This window comes from Asterias amurensis, chromosome 8, assembly GCF_032118995.1.
Source record: "Asterias amurensis chromosome 8, ASM3211899v1".
Taxonomy (NCBI): domain Eukaryota; kingdom Metazoa; phylum Echinodermata; class Asteroidea; order Forcipulatida; family Asteriidae; genus Asterias; species Asterias amurensis.
Window position 1 is genome coordinate 6,601,201 of NC_092655.1, and position 25,519 is coordinate 6,626,719.

A 25,519-nucleotide genomic window follows, 5' to 3' on the forward strand; every position below is an offset into this window, starting at 1 on the left:
ATGAGATCATGTATTGTAACAAAGACTCTGCAATGATACTTAAGGTTGTAGGTTCAAATCTTATCAGAGTAGTCTTTGAATTATTGACTTGCGGGAAAACAAATTACAGTGCGCATCCCACTAACACATTAATAAGTTGTGGACATGTTGGTAATTGGCTTCGAACCGGTCTCTAGTCATCAGGCACGCTCGCTTGTCAAGCGGTTTTACACACCTGCTCTAGAATGTGGGGTCGTGGGTTCGAATCCAACTCAAGTAATTTGCCTTCGGGTTTTGTTTCCCACGAAGGACTCGGGGCGGCACTGCGGCACTGTGTTTACAGTTTGAATCCCACCCAAGTAGTTTGTTTTCGGACTTTTTCCGGTAGGTTTCGGGAAAGCACTGTGTTTACAGTTCGAATCCCATCGAAGTAGTTTGTTTTCGGACTTTTTCCGGTAGGTCTCGGGAAAGCACTGTGTTTACAGTTCGAATCCCATCGAAGTAGTTTGTTTTCGGACTTTTTCCGGTAGGTCTCGGGAAAGCATTGTGTATAGTAGTTCGAATCCCACTCAAGTTGTTTGCCTTTGGAATTTTTTTTCCCATGAGTCCCGGAAAGCACTGTGTAGGCTATACTTCTTATAAAACAGCTAAATTATACATATAATTATCAGAAACAATTAAATAATGTATTGTGCAAATGATCTAAACTTTCGAAGTTAAACTTTATGTTATTCATATCACCCTAAACTTCCATTATTAAATAATTAATGATATTAATTGCTAATAACAAATGGCGCATTGTTCTAAAATAAACTTTGCAAACAGTGCGAGCAACGCAGTGTGGAAAGTCTGAAATATATACATAAGACAACCATTAAAAAAAACATAATATGGATTTATTATATAAAAATATATTTGGTATTGATTATATACATTTGTGGGACACCTGGCTTTGTAGTGGTATAACTGACCGGTTATAAATTTAAAATTATGACTCCAATAAACAGAAGACATGGGGTATTTTGTACTCTTCCTAGCTTAATGCATGTGCACAACATAGTTTGAACTATCTACCTCGAAACAAAATATACACTTCCAATGTCAATATATATTCACACTAATATTCGTAGTTATAATGATCATCGTAGTGTGATCATTCCCAGGTTGGGAGAAGTCCTCCTCGGGCAATTTACATTCCCTTTCTATTACTTTTCATTCTATGTTTCCGTCTAATACAAAACAAGTTGCAAAAATCCAGGCCATCTCTGGCAGGCGAGATACTGCATTGGCGTTTAGGAAAGGCTTACATTTTGTGTTATAATCGCCACATTAATTCAAGAGTCATAAAATAAATGGCCAAGTTCTTAGATGTGCACCCTTCTTATTTATCAAGAGTTGATAACAATCAGACAGTGTACTCTCCAATTAGTGTTTCTTCCCTTGAGTTGTGTACAAATTGTGCTGGTTTGGCAGGAAATTCTGTCCCCCATACGTCGAACTGTGCACAAACTTCTTCTGATAGCGCCCTCTTTTGAACCACCCCATGTTAATTAATGTTAATTAAAAACCTGTCTTTAGGGGCCCAGTCTATCTACGCCCCCCCCCCCCCCCCGATGGCATCACGCCCTCTACACGTCTTGGGGCTCGTTGGTACTCAGCCTGGCGTACCCGCGTATACTCCCGTACGACTCTCCCGCAGCCAACGGCACTTGGTTCTCCATGATGACGCACATCTCCCTCTGCTGTGATTGGTTGACGTTAGAGTTGACGTCAGAGGATAGCGTCGCCTCGATCTCGTTGCCGTTTTTGACGGGACGCTTCCCGCAACTGTCGCTGGAAGAGTGTGACTTGCTGTGCCGCGGTGTGGCGTTCTTGCTGGAGCTACGGGATGACAAACGGACGGAGTATTTCATGGAAGACTTGTATCTCCATTGTCGGTGACGATTCTTCAGAGCTCGTCTCACCTAAAATGGAATTAAGCACGCATAATCATGTAAATTTTATACATCTTTATATCAAAGTGTATACCAATCTAAAAAAATAAAAAATAAAAAAATAAAACATTCAACTACGACCCTCTGAAAGTATTAGCGAACAAAGTAAACCCTTGACACAGCAAAACAATAACTAGGCACTGCAAATTATTTTAAACCTCGATAAACCCTAAGATTTTGTAAAATCATACTATAAACATCAGTAACCCTGTAAGCATTTACTGTCAATATAAAACCATGGTAAACCCTTTAAGGACAATTCAAAATACTATGCAAATAATATAAGGAATTGTCAACATTAGCCAACCCTGTAAGCGTAATGGTAGCAACAGCGAAACCTAATCAGGTAAGAACTACGAGGCTAAGTACTAGTGTACCATGTTAGCATAAACCCTGCAAGAATTGGTAAACCAAAACATGGTAAGCCGTGCAAGCATTGGTAAACCCTAAGCTTTGGTCAACACTGCAATCATTGGTAATCCATGTTATCATTGGTACACCTTGTAACGTATTGGTAAACCGTGCAATCTTTCGGCGTAAAACCCAACCCAAAAAACATGCAAACATTAGTAAACAATTAGAATGTACACTGCAAACATTAACAAGCACTCATTACTAAACCATGCTGTCCGTACCTGATCACATACCTCAGCATTGCAGAAGACATAGAATGTACTGACAGCCAGACCCTGCACGGAGGATATCATGGTGCTGAAGAAAGACACCACGTACATTAACTTGTACGGTGGCTCGAAGACGAAGAGTATCATTGGAAGTGGGTAGTAAACACCTAGGAGTAGGATTAGCACAAAAGTTGACTTCGCTGTCCGCCTATGTAAAAAAACAAAATTGTGTTTTGGACAGAAAACACACCAGAAACAACAATATGGAACGGCGATAATATACAGTGGTATTATCAATCGTCCTTCAGATGGGAAGTAAAGCAGTTGGTCCCGTGTGTTGTGTTGTGTTACGCACGTAAAAGAACCCAGTGAACTTATCGAAAAGAAAAGGGGGTTCGCTCGTGTACGCGCCACCCAAAACTCTCAACTAATGAGGGGGCTTCCGATCATTTGATCATCTCGATTGTTCTGTATTGTGACTTCTTATGCAAGGAGTCTTTAAGTTCAACACAATTTCTTACCATGATTTCTTAGTGGACTCCGATATGCCCGTTCGGACGTCGTCAGCCTGAAGCTTGAGCCAAAGTATCCGCATGACAACGATAACAACAACGTAATTAATCTGAAAAAGTCAGACAGACACAAAATTCACTCTCAAAATATTTACTTCTTGTTAATTTGTGTTTTAATAGAATGTTAAATTTGCATCGGGGATATAAAGAATATTAATTTTTGCTTTCTACCCATATACACCGATGTATGTAGCACTGTATACTCAGTACTTTCCCGAGTCCTGTGAATGTGAAACAAATCACAGGCATTTTACTCGGGTGGGATTCGAACCCACGACCATTTGTGTTTTGTTTGGTAAAAACTCGGGCTGTGACGTTGCAAAAGAAAAGTCTTCTGGACCCAATTTCATGGTTCTGCTCATCGTGAGCACAGAATCGGCGCTTACGGAAGCATGGAATCCTGTGCTTACGGCAAGCGTATTTCACGGGTTAGCGGCGAATTTTGGCTACTGCGCGTGCGTACTCCACGTTACTAGGCATTCTACGCTTACAAGGCTAGCACAGAAATTCGGCGCTTGCACGTAAACGGGGAATCGTGATCGTAAGCTAGGAATTCGGCGGTAAGCATAACCATGAAATTCTATACCATTTCAATAGATCTTGTAACGTATAAGAAGCCATACCTCCTTTGTCAAAATCAATAAGAAACGCTTCTCAACAACATGTACAGTGTTATCTTACCAGAAGAGCTAAGAATATGGGCCCAATAATACAGATGTAGTTTTCGATCGCTCCATTGCTAATCTGTAGCATAAAAGTTCTGTAAAAAAAAAAAAAAGCAAATAAGAGTGGAAGTTTTTGTTAAATAAGAAACTTTCGTAGGTTTCGTTGTTTATATTGTGCTATTCATGAGGAACAGGTTTAAAAAAGAAACACTAATTCTAATCGATAGTTATTTTTGTTCTCTGTTGTTTAAAAACGCAAAAATCGCAACAACAACAACTTGTAATTAAAGCAAATCACTTTTTTTTTCTTTTCTTTTTTTGTAAAGTCAAGGGCATTAAAAAGTTTCAGGGGACAGAAAAAAATCGTAAGAAAAAAAACGTGAAGATCACAGGTTTATATAAAACTTGTACACGGTCTAATGGTGATGATATTAGAAAACATCCCTTGAAATAATTTTGTCCGAAATGTCACATTTGATGAGAAAAAAAGTTAAAATAATTTCCCGTTTGGAGTTTATAGATCAGTGAGCGTTTTATTTTATTTTTTTATCGATGTCATGCAAAGTGTGATATTTTTCTCGTGACTCAGATGGCCGATAGACCTCAAACTTCTACAGATTTGTCTGTTTATACTTATGGTGGATTACATAAAAAGCTTACACTGCCAGTAACTGCTGTGATAGCAAAAGCCAATTGTGTAATGTTCATTTAAGAACTGTCTTCAAAAGATGAGTCTTCCACAAGCCCCTTTAATATGTTTGACCATTTATCTCTCACCTGTCGGCCGGTGTTGACACTTGTGTAGCAATAATCCAAGACACTACAAGAACAGCTGGTACTCCTTTGTGGTAAAAATGGAAAATTATTCATCAATTTACCACAGCAATAATAGGGGGCTTTGGTAGGCTTGGTGGCAGCAGACTACCCAGGTAAATTCCAATATCGCAAAGGCTTCATAAGAACTCGTCAAAAGTTTAATATCTTAATTATTAAAGTTGTCATAGTTTTGTTATATTACTATTATCTAGTCTCCTAAGCAGTAAAAACGTTTATTCGCCGATTATGTCTGTAAATAATAGCTCTTCTAATAATAAAACTTACCCCATCCGAGTATAAACCACTTCACGAAAGCACGCCCTCTTTGCGCCCCTGGAAAAGGCGTCGCGACCAGGACCAACAGAACCCCGCCCTCTACGAGCATCCAGAAGAAGTTTGCTACGACAAGATATACTAACAGAGCACTGATGATGTTCATCATTATGGGCTGTGTGAAGCAGAAATGTGAAATATTATTTTCATTTATACACTGCAAAGACTTGGGTGTTAGAATTCACACCATGGGTTTTGTCGTGTCACATAATATGGATACCCATAAGGTAATAAAAACTAACGCCCTAAAAGATATGATTGTGTTATTTTAACAAACAAGTGTCGTGGCGCATGGCCGAGTGATAAAGAGTCACGGACTCAAGCTCTGGTATTTCTGATCAGCAGAGTGTGGGTCCGAATCCCAAGCTGTGACACTTGTGACCTTAAGCAAGACGCTTAACCATTGCTTATAAATGCGCTTTATAAGTCGTGTTTGTTTATTATTCGTCCTTCGGATGGGACGTAAAGCCGTTGGACCCGTGTGTTGTGTAAACGCACGTAAAAGAACCCTTTGATGTCAAACAATTAAAAGTCAAACAATTAAAAGTGCACGTGTGTTTGAGCGCTGCGCACGACGCTCAGCCAAAGATAGCTCTTCATTTTACCTCAGTGAGGGGACTCTGTTGGGCTTGTGACGTCATGCAAGGGGGTTTATTAATTAACATGTCCATGCAACTACGCCCCACAACACCCTTAGAAACATTCTTAGGCAATGCTGTAGCTGCCAATTCGGCATTCATAATGATCATGGAGGTAGATATGATGAGGAAGGCCTATCAAGGTTAAAGAAACTCACCGAATCTCTCAGAAGATTTTGTTGAGATGTGAAGAAGGCAACGAGGAAAACCACGTGATATAAAATGAATGACGTAATTAGGTTCCAGTGTATATGATACTGGTAGTGTCCTAAAGTCCGCAGGGAAGACCTGAGTAGAAGAGTACAATGTTTAATTTGAGTGCTTTAATTTGAATTGTGAAGAACCGCCAATAGAAACTTTGAAACGCTAGGTGGCAGCAGACTTTAATACCAGGTTTTTTCTTCTTCATTTTTTATGTAGTTCTGAACATGCGCAAATTACCAAGAGTGGGTCGTTACTGACAATGTTTTATACTATCATCTCCAGTGCTCATTTATACCTAGTAAGTTTTGTATGCATATATATATTTTGAGTTATTACCTTTAGTGTCCAGCCATCGATTTCACAAAAATCTTCTTAACTTGGGATGAATCCTAGTACTTAGGACGAGTTAAATTCCGTAACGTTAGGACGCTTTCAACCCATCCTAAGTTGGGACACTCGTCCTAACTCGAGATAGGATTAATCCTAGCGTTTCGTGGAAATCGGCTACAGTGCCATTAATAATAATAATAAAAATGACATCCGAACTTACCTTGTTAGGAGAAAAATAATGAAGGCGACAATACACGCCAGCAGCGACACGGAGTAACCGATGTACACAAAGAAGTTAAGCACCTAAGGTTAACAAAACAAAAACACAAACAATATTGTGTGTTGATTTGGGCCTACGCGAGAAAAAGGGAGAGTATTATAATTCGTGACACAAGCGAGACACTTAACCATGATGATTCGTCCTTCGGATGGAACGTAAAGCCATTGGTCCCGTGTGTTGTGTAACGAGCGTAAAAGAACACAGTGCACTTATCGAAAAGAGAAGGGGTTCGTCGCCCCGATGTTCCTGGTTTGATTGGCTGCATGTTGCATCACAGAACCTTGTAAAAAGGAGTAGTTTTCGTAACTCGAACGTAGTCCCACATTACCTTGCAGGAAAATACTTTGAGGTTTTTTTTCTTACCAATTATGAATGTTCCTTTAATATTTCTATACGGATGCTAATCTTTAAAAAGCTTTCGAAGTCATTGCGGTCATTCGTCTGTGTGAACTGCACCGCGAATTTCGCCTCGGGGCCCCGCTCGTGAGAGCAACAACTTCGACGCTTAATCCAAGAGACCCACGAGATTGGCAAAGTTTGATGAGAGACAAAAGGGAACACCAGTTTCTCGAGTTTTGATCGATTAAAAGCAACCTATTTAAGGATCGATTTTTCTCGTTTGGTTAATCTTTTTGTGCAAACATGTTTTCCCGTTGGCATGCGGGGGGGGGGGGTTAATGTATGGAGACTGGACTTGCTGGGTTTCACAACTATTAATTATATTAATAACATTTGTTTCTTGTAAGAGTAGCATTATTTCATGTTCAGTTATCACAAAACATGTAATAAGGACTGATTTACCAACTCGATCTCAGCTATAATAGGTACGAATGTGTTGAAATTCCTTTTAATAGCAGTTTTTAATTTTGGTAATGTCAAAGACATGTATCCTCACTTAGTGTGCCCCATGATATGCATAAAATAACAAACCTGTGTGAAAATTTGTGCTTAATGTTTGACTTTTGGGACGCTAGGTGGCAACAGACTTTCTGGATAAATTGATTGTTTTGCGGTAATGTGCGCAAGCTCAGAACTACGTAAGCAATGGAAATTTACCTGGTAAGTCTGCTGCCACCTAGCGTTCCCATTGAAGTTGCAAGAAAGCCACCCTTGTTGCAAATAGAGTTTTGTGCTTCCAGATCTCAAGTTCAAACCTTTAAAACATTTCCTTCTTCTCGAAACCTACATAAGTTCAAAGGGGTCGTTTGTTTTAAGTCAATTGTTTGGTCATTAATTTTTGGAGTGGTTACCATAGGTATCCGTCACTTTAATAACTTTTGAGGTGTTTGAAAAATGGTCGACTCACCACATCGCTCGGACATCGTTCCGGCTCTAAATATACTTGTCCCCATTCACCTCCATCTTGGCACACCCTCACGGCTGCATGAAGACCACAGATTGATATCAAATAACATTATCACATCGACAATTCTTGCATGCATCTGTAATGTAGTCTTGATTCAAGGCGTTATACAGATTTAAGACGCCTACTGTTGGCGTGCTCCCAACGCCTGTTAGCACAAAAACTTGCTAACAGGCAAATCTTGCGTCGCAGAAACAGGTTACAAGTAGAAATACCAAACAGTTTAAACTCCCTGCGACTGGTATCCCATCATTTCTTGCTTAGAACAGAGATGTTCTCAGCATAATTTGTTTTTCTTAGGAGAAACTCTTTCAGTAGAATTTCTTGATTAATAACAGCTTTATGAAATAGGGCATTGCCAAGCCGCAAGAAATTGCTTAGCACGGACAAATCTTGCTTAGCCGAATTGGATTACCAGCCAATATGCCATGTCATTCACATTGCCCCGCTATGGTTTTGCTTATCAAATAAATTTCGCTTAGCAATTGTTACCTTCAGAACCACAAATGCTCTTCTCTATCACGATTCGGACAGAACTTCCAAATGTTGTCTTTGGCCACGTGATGTCTTGTCCAGTTTCGTTCGAGAAGAATTGTGGACAGTTTGAACCAGTCCCTGTGGGAGTTTAAAAAGGACAGTCATGTGAATCATTAAAATTACCCGAAATTCGGCGCTTTTAAACTTTATCTAAAAGCACTGGACACCTTTGGTAATTGTGTATCTCAACATATGCATAAAATAACAAACCTGTGAAAATTTGAGCTCAATTGGTCGTCGAAGTTGCGAGAGAATAATGGAAGAAAAAACACCCTTAGCACAAGTCGTGTGCTTTCAGATGCTTGAATACGAGACTTCAGCCGAGGTCTCGAACTCAATTAAATTTGTTTAGTGAGAATTTACTTCATTGTTTCTCAGGAACTACGTTACTTCATAGGGAGCTGTTTCTCATTATGTTTTGTTTAATCAACAGCTCTCCATTGCTCGTTACCAAGTAGGTTTTCATGTTAACTTTTTTTAATAGTAATTACCAATAGTGTTCAGTTCCTTTAAACTCGTCTGAGGGTTCTAGATTAGAGTAGACATTTTAGTTGTTACATTGTCTGTATACATGTCAAACCACAGTTGACGAATGTTTGTAAGTCAACATCCCATGGGCACATCTTTTTGTCACTGTATCCATCTCTTTGTTTCTGATTACAGTATTTCGAGGGCCTACAAACAATCCAGAGCTCAACGCTCTGTTCATCTATAAGGGTGCACCCTTAGTAATTTATGTTTTACTTAGCGGGAGAACAACCCACAGAAATGTGCACACTTACCGTTTGTATCCGCCCCATTACTAGCTCCAGTAGTCACTGCGTCCGTCAGTGAGTCACCGTCACTTAGTATGGTCCCCATTTCGATGACGTCACCGCTGACGTAATGATGACGCAACACACAGATGAAGACCAGAGACGAAACGTATGCTAGAAAACACTTTATAAAACAGAAAGGAAACAACCGTTAGTGTTGTGTAATGCGTACAAATGGATTATTTACTCATCTGTTTTTACATTTTTAGAGGAACATTACATATAATTGGTAAGAAGAAGAAAGCAAATCTTCTAAGATAACAGATTGATATAAAACATCCATTGCAATATTTCTGTCTGAAATGTCGTATTTGATGAGAAATAAATCAAACTAGTTTCCCGATTGGAGTTTATCGCTCAGTGAGCGTTTTTAAATCGATGTCATGCAAATAATGTGTAATCGGATTTTCACTATTTTCTCGTGACCCAGATGGCCGATCGATCTTAAACTTCTACAGGTTTGTCAGTTTATGGTGGATTACATGAAGTGCTTACTTAGCCAGCAATTGTTTTGTAAAACAATTCTGTAAATTTCCTTCAAAATCAAATGGATGAAACCTTATTATAATAATTCTTCCCACTAATCTGCCACGCATAGGGTAACATTAGCAATAGCAAATATTGAACAATAACTATTGTGTACAAAGCAGAAAGCCTTGTGGTGTCAGATTTTCAAACTACTGCAAAACAATATTGTGGGGAAACTGCGGTAGATTAAAGGCACAGCAGCCGATTTCACGAAACTCTAGGATTAATCCTAACTCGATTTAGGACGAGTAACCCATCCTAACTTAGGATGGGTTCAATGCGTCCTACGTATTTGGATACGGAACTGAACCCGTCCTAAGTCCTAAGATTAATCCAGAGTTATAGGAAGAGTTTGGTGAAATCGACGGCTGGACACCTTTGGCAATTGTCAAAGACCAGATTCTCACATAGTGTATCCCAACGTATGCATAAACAAAAAATCTTTAAAAATATGAACTCAATTGGTCATCGAAGTTTAAAGCAAAACATCCTTGTTGCAGAATTTGTGTGCTTTCAGATGGCAACAAAATGCGTTAGGCCTGAAGCCCTTTACTATTTTGAATGGGGAATTACCTCATTGTTACTCCTTTTTTTCTTCGATTTTCAGTTTTCAAAATCCCATTTCCTGTTATGAATCACAGCTCAACACCCCCCCTTTATAAACTGTCCTTTTTTTATATCCCCCTCCCCCCCCCAAAAAAAAAAAATAAAAAAAAATCGTGACATTAAAAAGTCACGAATCACCGAAAGCCAAAGAGAGAGTCAAAAGTTTCTCGAAATGTGACTCATCAAGTAGTTTTTTAAACAAAATAAAATAATACTGTTTACAACTGAGATTTTCATGCAGGATTCAGCGACATGGGGGATTATGTGAGTCGTGATAGTATTTGTTCCAACGGCCGTTAATACTGATAGCAGTGTTGTTTCAAGGATGTTACTGTCATGATGAATAACCAGGCTAATTAAATCAATTACTAGAATGGCCTACCAATGGCATAACTATGCTCTTATAAACTCAGGCGTAATTGAACAGTTTTGTCAGCACTGGGATCGGGCTTTCACATTAATGCTTGCATGTAGCTTGAACGTATGAAGAAAACAAAACCACGCATGCATATGACAGCTTTCCTGTCGTTGACATCAGTAAAATATTAATAACTAAGACAGTAACGCCTCATATTACTCAAATTAGTTTTTGCATAAAAGCTGATTTTTATTATTATTTATATAACCACACATAACTTCGACGTAAAAAATATCTCAAAAAATACTTTATATAACTATCGGAAGCTTCTATAGGCCCTAAAGCAAAACATTGTTATTGCTGTCAATTTAAACAAAAAAAATTACTTTAGGGCCAAACGTAACAATCCCTCTCTCGGTGAAAAAAAAAGTTGCAAAATGGAAGAAAATGACAACGAAGACATTGAACTTTTTTATTATTCTTAAGTTAGACAGAGCCAATCCATGTTCTGATGATTGAGAGCGGTCTTTGCCTTAGGTAGGCATATTGGATATGGAGATATTAGAACGATAAATCAAGGCAAACCTGACAAGTCAATTTACGCAGGAGTCGTCTGCTGACGGACCGCTCCTAATCAAAAACAGCTTCTTATTAAAGGCTCTGGACATGTTTGGTAATTGTCAAAGACCAGTATCCAAACATAAAAATAAATATACATAAAATAACAAATCTGGGAAAATTTGGGCTCAATTGGTCATCGAAGTTGCAAACAAATAAAGAAAGGGACATCACCCTTGATGCACAAATTTCTGTGCTTTCAAATGCCTGAGAAAGGCTTCAGACCTGAAGTCTTTCTCGGATTCAAATATTTGAGTGAGTAATTACCTCTTTCTCAACAAAAACTACGTTACTCCAGAGAGAGCCGTTTCCCACAATGTTGTATACTATCAACAGCTCTTCAATGCTCGTTACCAAGTAAGTTTTTATGCTAACAAATACTTTGAGTAATTACCAATAGTGTCCAGGGCCTTTAAGAAAGGAATCGTCTATACACTCCTAATCAGAAACAGCTTCTTTTTAAAATACCGGTTCAAATAAATTTCAGACGGCCATCGCTCGGATTGAAAGAAGTCGGTCGGGATATGAAGGTTTTTTTTAATTATAAATTGCATAAATTAGACTTTGAATCCCTTAGTCCTTTTGCGATAAAATGAACACTAGGAGAGCGGTTATGTCATCCCAGGAAGAATAATCCGTAACTGGAATACACAATCTGAGGAAACGTTTTTGAATATATCTCTCTTAAAGACACTAGACACTATTGATGATTTTTATTGTCAAAAACCAGTCTTCTCACTTGGTGTATCTCAACATATGCGTAAAATATAAACCTGTGAAAATTTTAGCTCAATTGGTCGTCGAAGTTGCGAGAAAACAGTGGAAGAAAACACACCCTTGTCACACGTATTAAGTTGTGTGCTTTCAGATGCTTGATTTCGAGACCTCAAAATCTAATTATCGAGGTCTCGAAATTACTTCTTTCTCGAAAACTACGTTACTTCAGAGGGAGCCGTTTCTCACAATGCTTTATACTATCAACCTCTCTCCATTACTCGTGTACCAAGTAAGTTTTTATGCCAATAATTGTTTCGAGTAATTACCAATAGTATCCACTGCCTGTAAACCATATTCATTCGAAGGAAATTGTTTCTCACAAGTGCATTATCAACAGCTGTAGTCGTTCTTAAGTTTGTATGGACATTGATTTTGAGGAGTTTTACCAAAAAATACCTGTAGTTTTGCTCGAAACAGGAAGATGAAAATAATGAACTTCCTCTTTGCATGTATTGAACTCCTTTCTGAATAATATTAACACTGTGGATGAGGTAACCACTTTTTACTGGGTCAAATTGTCGACTATTTGTATGGAAACAATCCCATCATACTCAGTCATGGCCAATGAACTGAGAAACACACCTTTGTATGTTTTTTTAATGTTGATTTCCGTGTTTGTTATTCTCATTGCCACATTTCACTGTTTTTATTTCTTCTTTAAATGCCGGCATTTTTCAAAGCCGCGGGTTCCTTTCTAAATAATAACAGACAGAGGTAACCACTTTTAACCTTTTCAAAATGTTGACTATGTTGTAAGGAAATGGGAAAAACTCTTTCGAACTTAGTCATGGTCATTATGAAACAGAAATGCACCTTTTTTATATTTTTAAGGTGGTTTCCGTGTTGTTGTTTTTTATTCCCATACTTCCACGTTGTCTTTCGTCTTTGTTAACTCATAATGACCGACGGTTTTCAAACCCCAGTTCGTTTCTAAATAATAACGTAAAAGAATAAAAACCACTTTTTACATTACCGAAATCTCGACTAATTGTATGTAAAAATCCCTTCAAACTAAGACATGATCGTAAACAGACTTTTCTTAATTTGTTAAGGTGATTTCCGTGTTCGTATTTATTCCTTTTATACAAATTTACTATCCATTGTGTCTGTGGTCTTTATTAACTGTAACCGCCGGCATTATTTAAACCTCGGGTCCAGATAGCATTAAACACGTCTGAATTCCTCCCGAGTGTACAATGCTGTTTTTTTTTTTAAACCAATGACCTAGTCCGTCGTAAAAACCCAACAAATCCCCCCAAAATACGTGAGAGGGACCTTTTGTTCACAAAGAGTTAGTTAAAAAGCACCCACCCCTTTCCCGTTCATCACATTGTCTTGCTTCTATAACTCCATAAAAAAAGTAAATCATAGCAAATAAATATCGAATAAATCAATGATTAGTGATTTATATTCATTTAATGGTTTTAGAAATTTTATTCTGGCTGTTAACCTTTTTTTCCTAAGCAAATTTTTTTTTGTGCTAAGCAAGTTTTTTGCTTACATGCTGCATGAAATTCGGGGGCATAACGTCTGGCAAAATTTTGCAGACATTTTCACTGCGATGGCAAGTCCCACTTACCCGAGACCTCTAAACATTCTTTGAATCACCCCACCCTCATATTCAAAACACTCTATTCAGGCAGGTTTTACTACACAACAATAGACAGGTGTTTTAACAAAGAATTATGGGGAACACCAGGGGAAATTGTAGGAATGCAAGGGCAAAATAACAATACAAACTAAGTCTATTTAACGATAAATAGATTGTAATTGCATTTTTTTTATTTCTTGTTCCGGGTCCCGTTAAAGTAACAAGTTTTAGAGAGCTGTGTTGGGTTGTTTTTGTTTCCTGAATTCAAAAGGCGAGAGACCTTTATTTCTCAAAGTCACGACCGGGGTTTATGCCATTTTGGTGAACTTTCGGCAGACCATGGTGCAAGAAGAAACAACAGCTCTTTACACAATTGAAATAACTGTAAATAGTTATACATTTTATAAGAGTTATCTAACATAGTCTGTGTCAGACATACTATACCTTCAGCCCTTTAAAGCTATTATACACTTTCGGTAAACAGTATAGTCCAAGTCCCACACTTCGTGTATCACAACTTATATATAAAACAACAAACCTGTGAACATTTAGGTTCAATCGGTCATCGGAGTCGGGAGAAAATAACGGGAAAATCCATTCTTGTTGCGTTTCGCCGTGTCATGACATGTGTTTAAAATCAATCCGTAATTCTCGCTAACGAGAATTTATATTGATTTAATGTTTTCTCAAAAAGTAAAGCATTTCATGGAACAATATTTCAAGAGAAGTCTTTCACCATTACCTTCTGTAAACCCTGTAAATTATTTGTAAATCTGTGAACTTTTTTTTTTTTTACTGTACCGAAAGTGTGTAATGGCTTTAAAGGCAAAATATATGTTTGGTTTTTTTGACCGATTGGTTGTTTTAGTCCTATATATGTAAATATTGATATACAATAACATGTAGTGAACATTCCTTTTCAAACCGTGGACACGTTTTGGGGAAAATTGCCCGGAATCCGGAGCGGTTGTGTCCACGCAGTTAGAATAATCGCAATCTCTGAAGCTCTACTGTCAGTAACGCTTCTAAAATTAATTTGTTGAGGGTAATAAACAGTGATATCTTTTTCTATTATAACCGTATTACTTCGAAGTGAAAAGTTTCTAAAAATGCATTCTATAAGCTGCTTTGCAATTCTGACCAAATAAGTGTTTATTGCCACCAATCTTTAGAGTCACAATCGTATATATACACACACAGACCCTTTAAAGCTCGTACACTTTTAATTGTTTGATTGAGACACTATTTGTATTTTTTGTTTCAGTGGATTCCGTACAGTCAATATTGTGTTAAGCCTTTATACAAGGCTAAAAAGTGAGAAGGTTTTAAGTCTCACGTTTGCTAAATGAGTAAATACACAAAACGGACGCCAGCAGAATTCCTGTACACGAAATTATTAAAGGGAACAAATTGTTGACATTTCTTAGAAAACGTGACCACATGACGAGATGAAATCTAATTAGATGGATAATTGGAATGAATGCACTGTTCCAATTCCTAAAAACAATTACTGTGTTATAAATTTAGGAGCAAAGACATCCTTACGGTAGCCTTGGATTGAGTAGTTCTTGGCCACAGAAGTAGTAGACAATGCTCTGTCTCAGTCTAGCCTATTTCGCTCCACTGCAGGAGAAAAGCCTTTTCACCAATTCTCCATTTCACTATTATCCTTAGCTATATGTTGCCAAGCAATATGTACTTAGTTCATCTCACTATCTTCTGTTATGTCTCTCTCTTTTACCTTTGTAATACGGATGGTATTAATGTCGTTGACTTCAATTTACCAAATACTTAAAGACACTGGACACTACTGGTAATTGTCAAAGACTAGTCTTCACAGTTGGTGTATCTCAACATATGCATAAAATAACAAACCTGTGAAAATTTGAGCTCAATCGGTCATCGAAGTTGTGAGATAATAATGAAAGAAAAATAATCATTGTCACACGAATTTGTGTGAGTTTCGACGGTTGATTTCGAGACCTCAAGTTCTAAATCTGAGGTCTCGAAATCAAATTCGTGGAAAATTACTTCTTTCTCGAAAACTGTATGGCACTTCAGAGGGAGCCGTTTCTCACAATGTTTTATACCATCAACCTCTCACCATTACTCATCACCAAGAAAGGTTTTATTCCAATAATTATTTTGAGTAATTACCAATAGTGTCCACAGCCTTTAACAAATCCATCAACACGTTCTGCAACAGTGACCATTCATCCGTACATTAATGTTACCTAGAAACGATGCACAGTCCTGCGTTCATATGGAAAAATGATGTGCACGAATAATTGAAGAGATGTGAGAAGCTAAAAATACAATCTTGGTGGAATTATACTTTACTTGGAGTGTGAAAATTAATTTCTTGGATATTAAAAGGGAAAGTATAAGGGGTACAGGCTTTGGGTAATTTAGTAGGTCACACAGTGCCGTCATCATTGTCTAATGAGATTGGGAGTCCAGGCTTTGGTATGATGTCACATGATGCCGTCATGATTGTATTTTAATGAGATCATGGGCTGGTTTTACAAGGAGTTTAGATTAATATAAACCGTGTATAAATAATATTGATTGTTTCCATCGTTTCATATATGGGTTAAGTATGCAGCTTCCTCAAGCATACATACAGTGAGGGGAAACAGCAACTGGAGTACATTGAATACATGGATCCTGCAGGATCACTCAGCGTGAATGGCATGTGGTTTAGAGGGTCTTGTTTGTATTCTTAATTTGAACTTTTCCTCTTGCTTCTTAAAGGCACTGGGTGGATTTCACAAAGAGTTAAAACTAGTCTTATCTCAAGTTTGGACGAGTTACTCGTCCTAACTTAGAACTAGCCTCAAGTTTGTATCATCTCCTATGAGACAAGTCCTAAGTTTAGAACTAGTCCTAAGTTTAGGACTAGTCCTAACTCTTTGTCAAATCGGCCCCTGGACACATTTGGTAATTGTCAAAGACCAGTATGCTTACTTGGTGTATCCAAACGTTTGCATAAAATAACAAACCTGTGGAAATTTTGACCCAATAGGAAATTAAAGTTGCAAGAGAACAATGAAAGGAAAAAACACCCTCGTTGCACAAATTTGTGTGCTTTCAGATGCCTCATAAAAGGCTTCAGACCTGAAGTCTTTTAATATTTGAGTGAGAAATTACCTCTTTCTAAAAAACTACGTTACTTCAGAGGGAGCCGTTCCTCACAATGTTTTAACCATCAACAGCTCTCCGTTGCTCGTTACCAATTTAGTTGCTTAGGCTAACAATTATTTTGAGTAATTACCAATAGTACCCAGTGCCTTTAACGATGTCCCAATCTCGCCATAGCTCTGGATCCTTCAGCGTAATTGGCGAAGATGGCATGTGCCGAGACGTCCGTTCTTGTTTGTCTTAGCATCCAATGAGGGCTTTTTATTTGTTTTATCTGGATGATTTCCCACTGAGTTGATCAAATTCTTCGCTTGTTAATCAGCGAGTCCATAAGAATAGCTAGAAATGTGATCAGCTCATATACTAAAGGTTTTGAAGTTCTAGAGAGAACATTGTTTCATCCATGACAGAGTTAAGTCATCACACTGATTGCATTTTTTGTTTTTAATCGGGGTCTTAATTGCACATTTATGAACTCAAACAGTGCGTTCCTCTGACTATCCTATTTGCAACACACTGTGATTAGTTTGGCTTTTGTTTGAACAAGCATCCATCGGTTGGTGATTGAAGTTAATTAGAAAATTCGCTTTGAAATTGTCCATGTTCGTGCAGAAACGTTTCACAGATTCACTTTGTTTTCAGTGGAGACTATTGTCAGCTTAAAATCGTACTTGGTAACAAGTAACGGGGAGCGTGTGAGAAACGGCTCCCTCTGAAGAAACGTAGTTTTCGAGAAAGAAGTATTTTTCCACGAATTTGATTTCGATACCTCAGATTTAGAATGTGAGGTCTCAAAATCAATCATTTGAAAGCACACAACTTCGTGTGACAAGGGTGTTTTTTCCCCATTATTATCTCGAAACTTCTACGACCAAATGAGCTCAAATTTTCACAGGTTTGTTATTTTATGCATATGTTGAGACACAGCAAGTGCGAAGACTGGTCTTTGACAATTACTCAATAGTGTCCAGTGTCTTTAAAGGAGATTTAATATACATAATCAGTTTAATAATTACTGCAAAGTTTAAATATGACCAGAAAAACTTACTTTGTAAGAACGCTACAGCTGTTGATAATGCATAACGTTTTGAGAAACAAAAATATATTGTGGTAGCAAACACTACTGCATGAAACTTTTCTCAGATATATAGTTATAATTATGAGATTTAATATGAGATTATCAAGCCATTATAATAATGGTATTGTCTTTTTTCAATGTCGCTTCTTTGGCTGAACTGGAAGTTTTACAACTGTAGGTGACCACTACTGTGGGTGCGTTCGTTTAGCCTCCCTGGGTCGACCCAGGTGTGAGATTTTTTTTCCAGGACGAACGTGGGTAATTATCTGCACACGTTCGTCCTGGAAAAAGAAAACGCCACACACCGGGGTCGACCCGGGGAAGCTTATCGAACGCAACCTGTATTTTGCGTTGTGACATTCGATAGAAAGATCAATTGTTAATATTCTTATGGATATCTTTGTTATATCGAGGGTGGTATTAATGTTGAAACGCAGAATGTGGTTTGAACGAGGGACAATAATTCATCGCTTGTCATGTTTTTGTATCTGTCTTTAGCTTCTTTGGGCCACTGTGCTTCGTGGCCCCAACCGGGCTGGATCTATCCATAGAGTATGGACAGTCTATACAATCTATCTTATCGAGGTGATTCTATTCATAAAGTTATTTTCTTTGTAAATATTTTACTCTTACCCGAAATTTTGCAGTATTTTGGGTAGGGCCTATCGGAGGGTATAATTCATAGTTTTTCAAGGTTGAAGTGCAGTCATTTCGCTTGTCAATTATTACCAGTCTTTAGATTATTTTACCTGTCTTTAGCTTCTTTGGGGAGCCACTTCGTGCCCCCCCCCCCCGGGGCTTGATGTATCTTATTAAGATGTTTCCGGCGTCAATATTAGTTGTGTTCAGTTATCTGACTCTTGACGAAATTTGGCAAGGGGTATTTTTGGTACGTAGTTGAAGTCATGCGGTGGGAAAGTCGAAGTTGGACGTGAAGTGAACGTTTTAAAATAATTACAAACTTTTAATTGCAGAATTGACCCCATATCTGCTTATTCTCGCGACTGAAAGTTTGCATAGAGTAAATAATTATTTTAAAACGTTTACTTCACGTCCAAATTCGACTTCCCCACCATGACTTTAACTACGTACCCAAAATACCCACTTACCAAATTTCGGCAAGGTTTAAATAATTAATCACAAATAATTATTGCTATACCTCGGTAACAAAAGTTTGATTGGTCGAGAACCAATCACGTGCCGTGCAACTAATACGCACCATCCACGGCTGCACAGCGCAGCGGGTAACATGAGTGGTACTAACCGGCGTACATCAACTTCGACGACCAATCGAGTTCAAATTTTCACAGGTATATGCTATTTTACGTATATGTTCAAATTTACCAAGTAACAAGACTGGTCTTTGACAATTACCAATAGTGTCCGGTGTCTTTAAAGCTCTACAAAAACATTCCTTTGAGGGAAATTGTTTCTCCACATTTTAAACAATAATCAACCTTAACAATTAGGTGTGGTTTCTAATTTGTGGAATAATTACCAATGACCCCCCCTTTAAGTGGTACCTTGGGAACGGAAATTAAAACCTGACATATCCGATTTCAAAATTATGCGCCGCCACACACACACGTACACGTCCGCAGTATTTTTGAAAAATTACAGTCATTTATTTACTTCATTCAAGACCGACAGCACTTGTGTAAATTTCCCACAATAGCAATACATTGTTTACTTCAGAGTGATCGATGCTCGTGGATACGTGATGTTAATTGTAGATAGGCGGTTGTATTTTGACTCGTAAGAGGAGAACGTACACATTTATCAAGCATATATTTTGAAATGTTCCTTTTCTACGTAGCTCCAGAAGTGCCATATCACAGAGCTTGTATAATTCGATATCCCACGAGTGTCTGGATCGAACTGGCTTATTGAACCTTAGACGACATGTTGAATTTTTATTTTCAGTATTTGTCATGGCAAATGACGAGCTCGTGGACCTAAAGACACAGGACACTATTGGTAATTGTCAAAGACTAGTCTTCACACTTGGTGTATCTCAAACCTGTGAAAATTTGAGCTCATTCGATATCGAAGTTGCGAGGTAATAATGAAAGAAAAAACACCCTTGTCGCACGAAGTTGTGGGCTTTCAGATGTTTGATTTTGAGACCTCAAATTCTAAATCTGAGGTCTCGAAATCAAATTCGTGTCAAATAACTTCTTTCTCGAAAACTACGTCACTTCAGAGTGAGCTGTTTCTCACAATGTGTTATACTATCAACCTCTCCCCATTACTCGTAATCAAAAAAGGTTTTATGATCAACATTATTTTGAGTAATTACCAATAGTGTCCACTGCCTCTAAGTTAGTTTTTGAGTTGGATTTGAAACTTTGCGTGGTGGAAGTACGTTGGAAGGTTTGCGGTAAAGCCTATGGGCTAAGCACAATAAGAAATTGCTTAGCACTCACAAATATTGCTGAATAGAAACGGGTTACAAGTCAAAATTACATTAAGTTTTCATTGTTGTGACTGGTTTCCCACTCAATTATATGTATTTTCTGCTTATTGCTTTATGAAATTGGGCCCAGATCCATCAGCAAGCCAATATCGACCGCAAAGTGCAATCACCATCATAAAACCAATCCCTTCGTGACCAAAACACATCACAGCATTATTTTTGATCACTTAGCTCATGAAATGTTACTCCAGTGAGACTCTAAAATAAATATTACAGAAAACCACAAGCCCATCGTTAAATCTGATGAGCGTACTTCATATCATGCGATTAAAATCCCGTAACACATCTCACGACGACGGGTTTAGGTTTTAAAGGCACATGGTAGTTGGTTATTTATTCCAGATAATTGTTAGCATGAAATCTTACTTGGTAACGAGCAAATAGAGAGCTGTTGATAGTATAAACATTGTGAGAAACGGCTCCCTCAGAAGTTATAGTTTAAACAAAGGGCAATTTCTTACTCAAATAATATTAGACTTCGGCTGAAGCCTTGCATCTGAAAGCGCACAAACAATGCAACAATGGTGTTTTTCTTTCAATATTTTCCTGCAAATTCGATGACCAGTTGAGCCCAAATATTCACTAGTTTCTACTGTTGGGCTACACCAAGTCAGAATACTGGTTTACAGTTACCAAAAGGTGTCTATGTGCCTTTAAGTGTCGTGCTCATCTCGAGGGAAAAGAGCGACGGGCTCCGGGGGTGAACATCAACCCCTTGATGTCACGCTTCATGCTTGCCTACGAACCCCCCCCCCCCCGATACCTTCGGGCAAGTGGGAAGAGACTGTGGGTTATTTTCTTTTTAATTAGCCGACTTTTTAATTAGGCGGGGATATGCGTGGATTTGGGTGTTTTTATGGTGAGGGTTGCCTTTTTTCTGGCGTCACTCTGACGGTTCCTGTATTGTGTAAATCTATTTAATTATCATAATCATTATCTACGGAGATGTCGTAATTCAAGCAGTCAACTAAAACATGCCAGGTTTATTCTTGTCAATTTATGAAATGGAAAAAGGGTTAGCATATTCCTGCATGGTGTAATAGGTAATTACATTTAGTATACGGTAGATTTGAAACAATATGGATGGAAATAAACATGAAGTCAAGCAATCAGCGGCAACATAATTAATGCCAGGTTAATTCTTTCCAACATTATGAATGAAGATAAGAATGCGTTGAAGTCATTATTCATGCAACCAACATGAATATTTTAGTGTCTGGTTTTTATTTATTCATATTTTTTTTACAGTTCTTTTACACAGCCTACATTCTGTGTTTGTTGTTGGTGTTTTTGAATAGTTAATTGTCTACGTGTTTCCTCGTGTATGTGGACATTTTTATCTCTCGTATAACCCTCTGTGTGTATGAGCCACACACACAAAACCAAACAATTTTGTTAACACAAGTTGTATAGAGAGACTTGTGCCGCCATCGCTAAAGCGTCTTTAACAAACATTAAATCGTTCTTGATATAAATTACAACATAAAGTGTCCATTAAGTACCTGTTGTGACAATCAAAGTGGTGCAATATTCCATTGATTGAAATGCTGGCAAATCTAGATCAGACCGATCATTTTAGACAGAATGCACTTATTTCATCACCATTAATCTCTGCGTTTTGAGTCATGGAAGCATGTTTTAAGTACAGTCTGGCGCCTTGTCGTATTCAAAAACACCAATAACAAACACAGAATGTAGAATGTGTGAAAGAACTGTAAAAAAAAGGTAAATGAATAAATAAAAACCAGACATTAAAACATTCCCGTTGATTGCCTAAATTATGACTTCAATGCATTCTTATCTTCAAAACGGGGTATCGGTCTTTTACGGAAAAAAGTTTCGCAACACAATGCTTTGGCATACGAGGGGAAAAACTTTTACAAAGATTGTTGTGTCTTTCAAAATCCTGTCAGGGGCAAACACAATGTTCTGTGTATTGTTGAGTTCACTGATTTTGTTTAATGGGGATTTTTTCTTGCGGTGTAATCAGATTGTGTAACCCATGACCTTGCCATACGGCTTGACACTGTGGCACAACGTCATGTCAACAGTTCTGTCAGTCTTTTCCTTTTTTCAACAACAATGGCAAACGAATAAAAAGGGGAAATTTCGGGGTTGGTCGAGCTGCCAAAATAATCCCTTGCGAATGCAGTTCACATTGCTCAATATTGCTAGAGTGAGCAGTACATTGGTGTGGAATAATAAGTATACCTTTCGATTATTAGTCAGAATAAAGTTTTATTATTGTCTTGTACCCTGACGTGTGTCTTGTACAACTTAGTAATCCGGGAAAACAAACTTTGTCCGACTGTTTACGTTATTTTTAACAATCTGGCTTTGTTTTGGGGTATTTTAGCCGGTAAATATATTTAACCCTTATTTAAGATACCTTTGATTTTTGAAACTGAGATTTGAACTGAGCGACAGGTTTCAGAAATCTGAAATCACTCAATTCTTTGCAAAAAGTGTTTTGTCTTTCTTTCAATGTACTTTCTTGCAAATTTGATGCTTTTTATAGTTTTAGATACACCAATTGAGAATACCGTTCGACAAAACGTATACCTTCTCTGTAAACCAGTCGTTCATGTTTATGATAAACACTTCGGATTCAACCAGGATCGATGACCTTAATCCCCCTTGGTAATACATTTTAACATTTAAGGAGCTGAATGAGCTCGAGTATCTGATGCTAATAATCGATCTCAGTCAGCCACTGGCCCTGTTCCACTCTTATAAACTGAATGCTCTTGGGGTGGTATGGTGAGACGAGCGGGTGGTGGGGTTTGGGTTAAGAAGTAAAAGGGCTCTCGAAGGGGAGGGGTTAGGGGTCAGGTCAGGTTCATCAATTCTCTCAGGAACCCTAATTTTGAACAATGTAAAGAGAACTGGGCCCAATGTCATGGCACTACACTAGCCCTGTCGGCCTTACACTTTCGTATTGTACTACAGTGACAGAGAAAGTGTCCTATATAGGGCTAGACACTACACCACCTTAATCTGTGCTTAGAGCACTGCCTATAGCGCGCGTTTCTGCGGACTATGAGAACAGTGCCAAGATATTTTGCTGTCTACTTTTATAGGACATAGGACATAAAAGGCATAAGAAAACATTAATTGATCTCCAATACGAAGAAATTGCATTGCTCTTACGGGTCATTTTAAAAGCACCACAAAGGGCATGTTCTGACTGCGGTTGTTGAGCTTATGTCATAGTAAATTGGTAAAAAGGTACACGTTCATTGCCTCCGAAACGAACACACAAGAGAAAGCAATGATGACATTTATTTCAGTGTAAATATTTCACCAAAACAATTTGGTTTGAGTATTGAGTATTAACTTCATGTTTAGGTATGCTTTCACACTAATTTTAATCGTTATACCAATCATAAAAGGGACAATTACTTCTGTATTTCTTGGATTTCAAGCAAATATATATTTTTAATTTCGTTCATTCAACTTGTTGACATTGTATTGTGGAAGAATTTGGCTTAAACAGTATGTCAACAAATCACTAACGTGTGAGGATTTCTGAATAGGCAAGCTGTTTTTTTTAATGATCACATCCAATAAATCATTTTCAAAATATGTAAACAAAATATATACTAATTGATGCATCAATAATAAATCATTACATGCGTTCACGTTCCGTTTACATTGTTTACCAACAATTATCTCATTTACATGCCTACTGTGCGCAACGTTAAATACAGCTGACATTTTCATAAGTTGAATAAAGTTAATAATATTAGATTCCAACATTTGCTCGAAAAAGTCCGCCAATTATTAGCAGCAGTGAAATAAAGTGCTCAAAATTAGTTTTTGTCGGGATCCCGACAATACACCACGTGACCAATTCTTATGTGTTTTATAAGAAACGTTTTAATTTTTTGTCACGGTTCCTGACCATTAAAAGTAAAAGTTTAACTTTTACTCTTTGAAATACCATCCAATAAATTTTTTTCTATTTTTTAATGTTTTGGGGCCAAAAATCTGACATATCATCTTTAAAATACCTATTTGATCACGTGCTTCACAAGGACATGGTGCAATTTTGGTAATTACACAAGTTGATGACCATAAATACTCATCTTGGTAGAGAGCTTTGGAGAGTTGTTGATAGTATACAACATTGTTTGAAACAACCCCCTTTGAAGTAGTTTTAGAGAAAGAAGGAATGTTCAGCTACAGATTTGACCTAAGCATCGTAAACACTTGTGAATGTTAATGTAAAGTGTTCACGGTGGTGTTTGTCCAAATTCGCAATATTCACGTAAATAGTCACGTTAAAATAATGTTTGCGATTTAGGCCCAAATCGTGAATATTTACTCTCTAAATGTAAAAGGGTGAAAAACACCACTCTTTACATTTCGAGCTGTCCCTCAAATGGCTCTTCAAAAAAGAGTGGTGTTTATTTCACGCTTTTAGAGGGGTTTCACTCCAGGATAGAGTGAAAAATCACTCAAAAAGATGCAAACTTCAATCTAAAAAATGGGCACGGAAGTTAAGACCACTCGAAAAAGAGTTGTCCTTCATATGGCTCCTTAAAGAGTGAGTGCCTTTTCACTCTTTTACATTAAGAGAGTACGTGAATGTTCACGTAAACATTTACGTATGATGTTCAGGTAAATAATTACGTAATTGTCACGTAAATGTTGAGGTAAAATGTTCACTTAAATATATAGGTAAATGTTCACGTAAATATTTAGTGATGATGTTCACGTAAATATTCATACTCGTAACTGTCGTCATGGGTAACTTTCCCACCATCGACTCACCTTCATGCTTCAGAACGTCTAAAGGCTCCCCTCGCTTCAAAACTTCGCTCAATCTCCACTTCACTCTGGGCAATATTGACAGCGCACTTGGCTTCTTGCAACTTCAGCGGATATCAATTTCAAAAAGCCCAAAGTCCTCCACGTTTGTCGTGAATACTCTCACGATCGAGACAAGAAAACGAAACAGATGAAATACAGTGCTAGCTGTCAGACACTTTGTGTTCTTCTTCTCAACGCACATTAATTAAAAGGAGCTCGTGTGCGGAATAGTGGAGAAGATGATGTATTGTTGATCACGTACGGAGTGTATACTGCGACTTTATTTGCAGGTCCAACCCTCCTCGTCGAGTCCCGAGTGCCGATTCCGCCAAAATGAGGAAGTTGCTCCTAATAATACAGGCGGCTCATGCCATGGCTGAGT

At 37.9% G+C, this 25,519-nt stretch overlaps 1 protein-coding gene across 1 annotated transcript; it reads right to left on the reverse strand.

Moving 5' to 3' along the window:
• Window positions 1–1,607: 1,607 nt before the first annotated feature.
• LOC139940905 (corticotropin-releasing factor receptor 1-like) lies at window positions 1,608–25,519 on the reverse strand. The gene is made up of 12 exons (XM_071937296.1): window positions 25,099–25,519; window positions 9,117–9,273; window positions 8,290–8,412; window positions 7,741–7,814; window positions 6,375–6,457; window positions 5,779–5,908; window positions 4,935–5,097; window positions 4,611–4,674; window positions 3,850–3,928; window positions 3,118–3,218; window positions 2,609–2,804; window positions 1,608–1,943 (listed from the first exon to the last, which is right to left on the reverse strand). Exons 1-12 carry the CDS (start codon window positions 25,102–25,104, stop codon window positions 1,608–1,610), a joined length of 1,512 nt encoding a protein of 503 aa, XP_071793397.1. The 5' UTR covers window positions 25,105–25,519.

Coding starts and splice junctions, on each gene's coding strand:
- LOC139940905 (XM_071937296.1), bottom strand. Junction 7,815..8,289: donor GAGCATTTGTGGTTCTGAAG/GTAACAATTGCT, acceptor GTCTTCATGCAG/CCGTGAGGGTGTGCCAAGAT. Junction 5,909..6,374: donor ATTATTTTTCTCCTAACAAG/GTAAGTTCGGAT, acceptor TCTTCTACTCAG/GTCTTCCCTGCGGACTTTAG.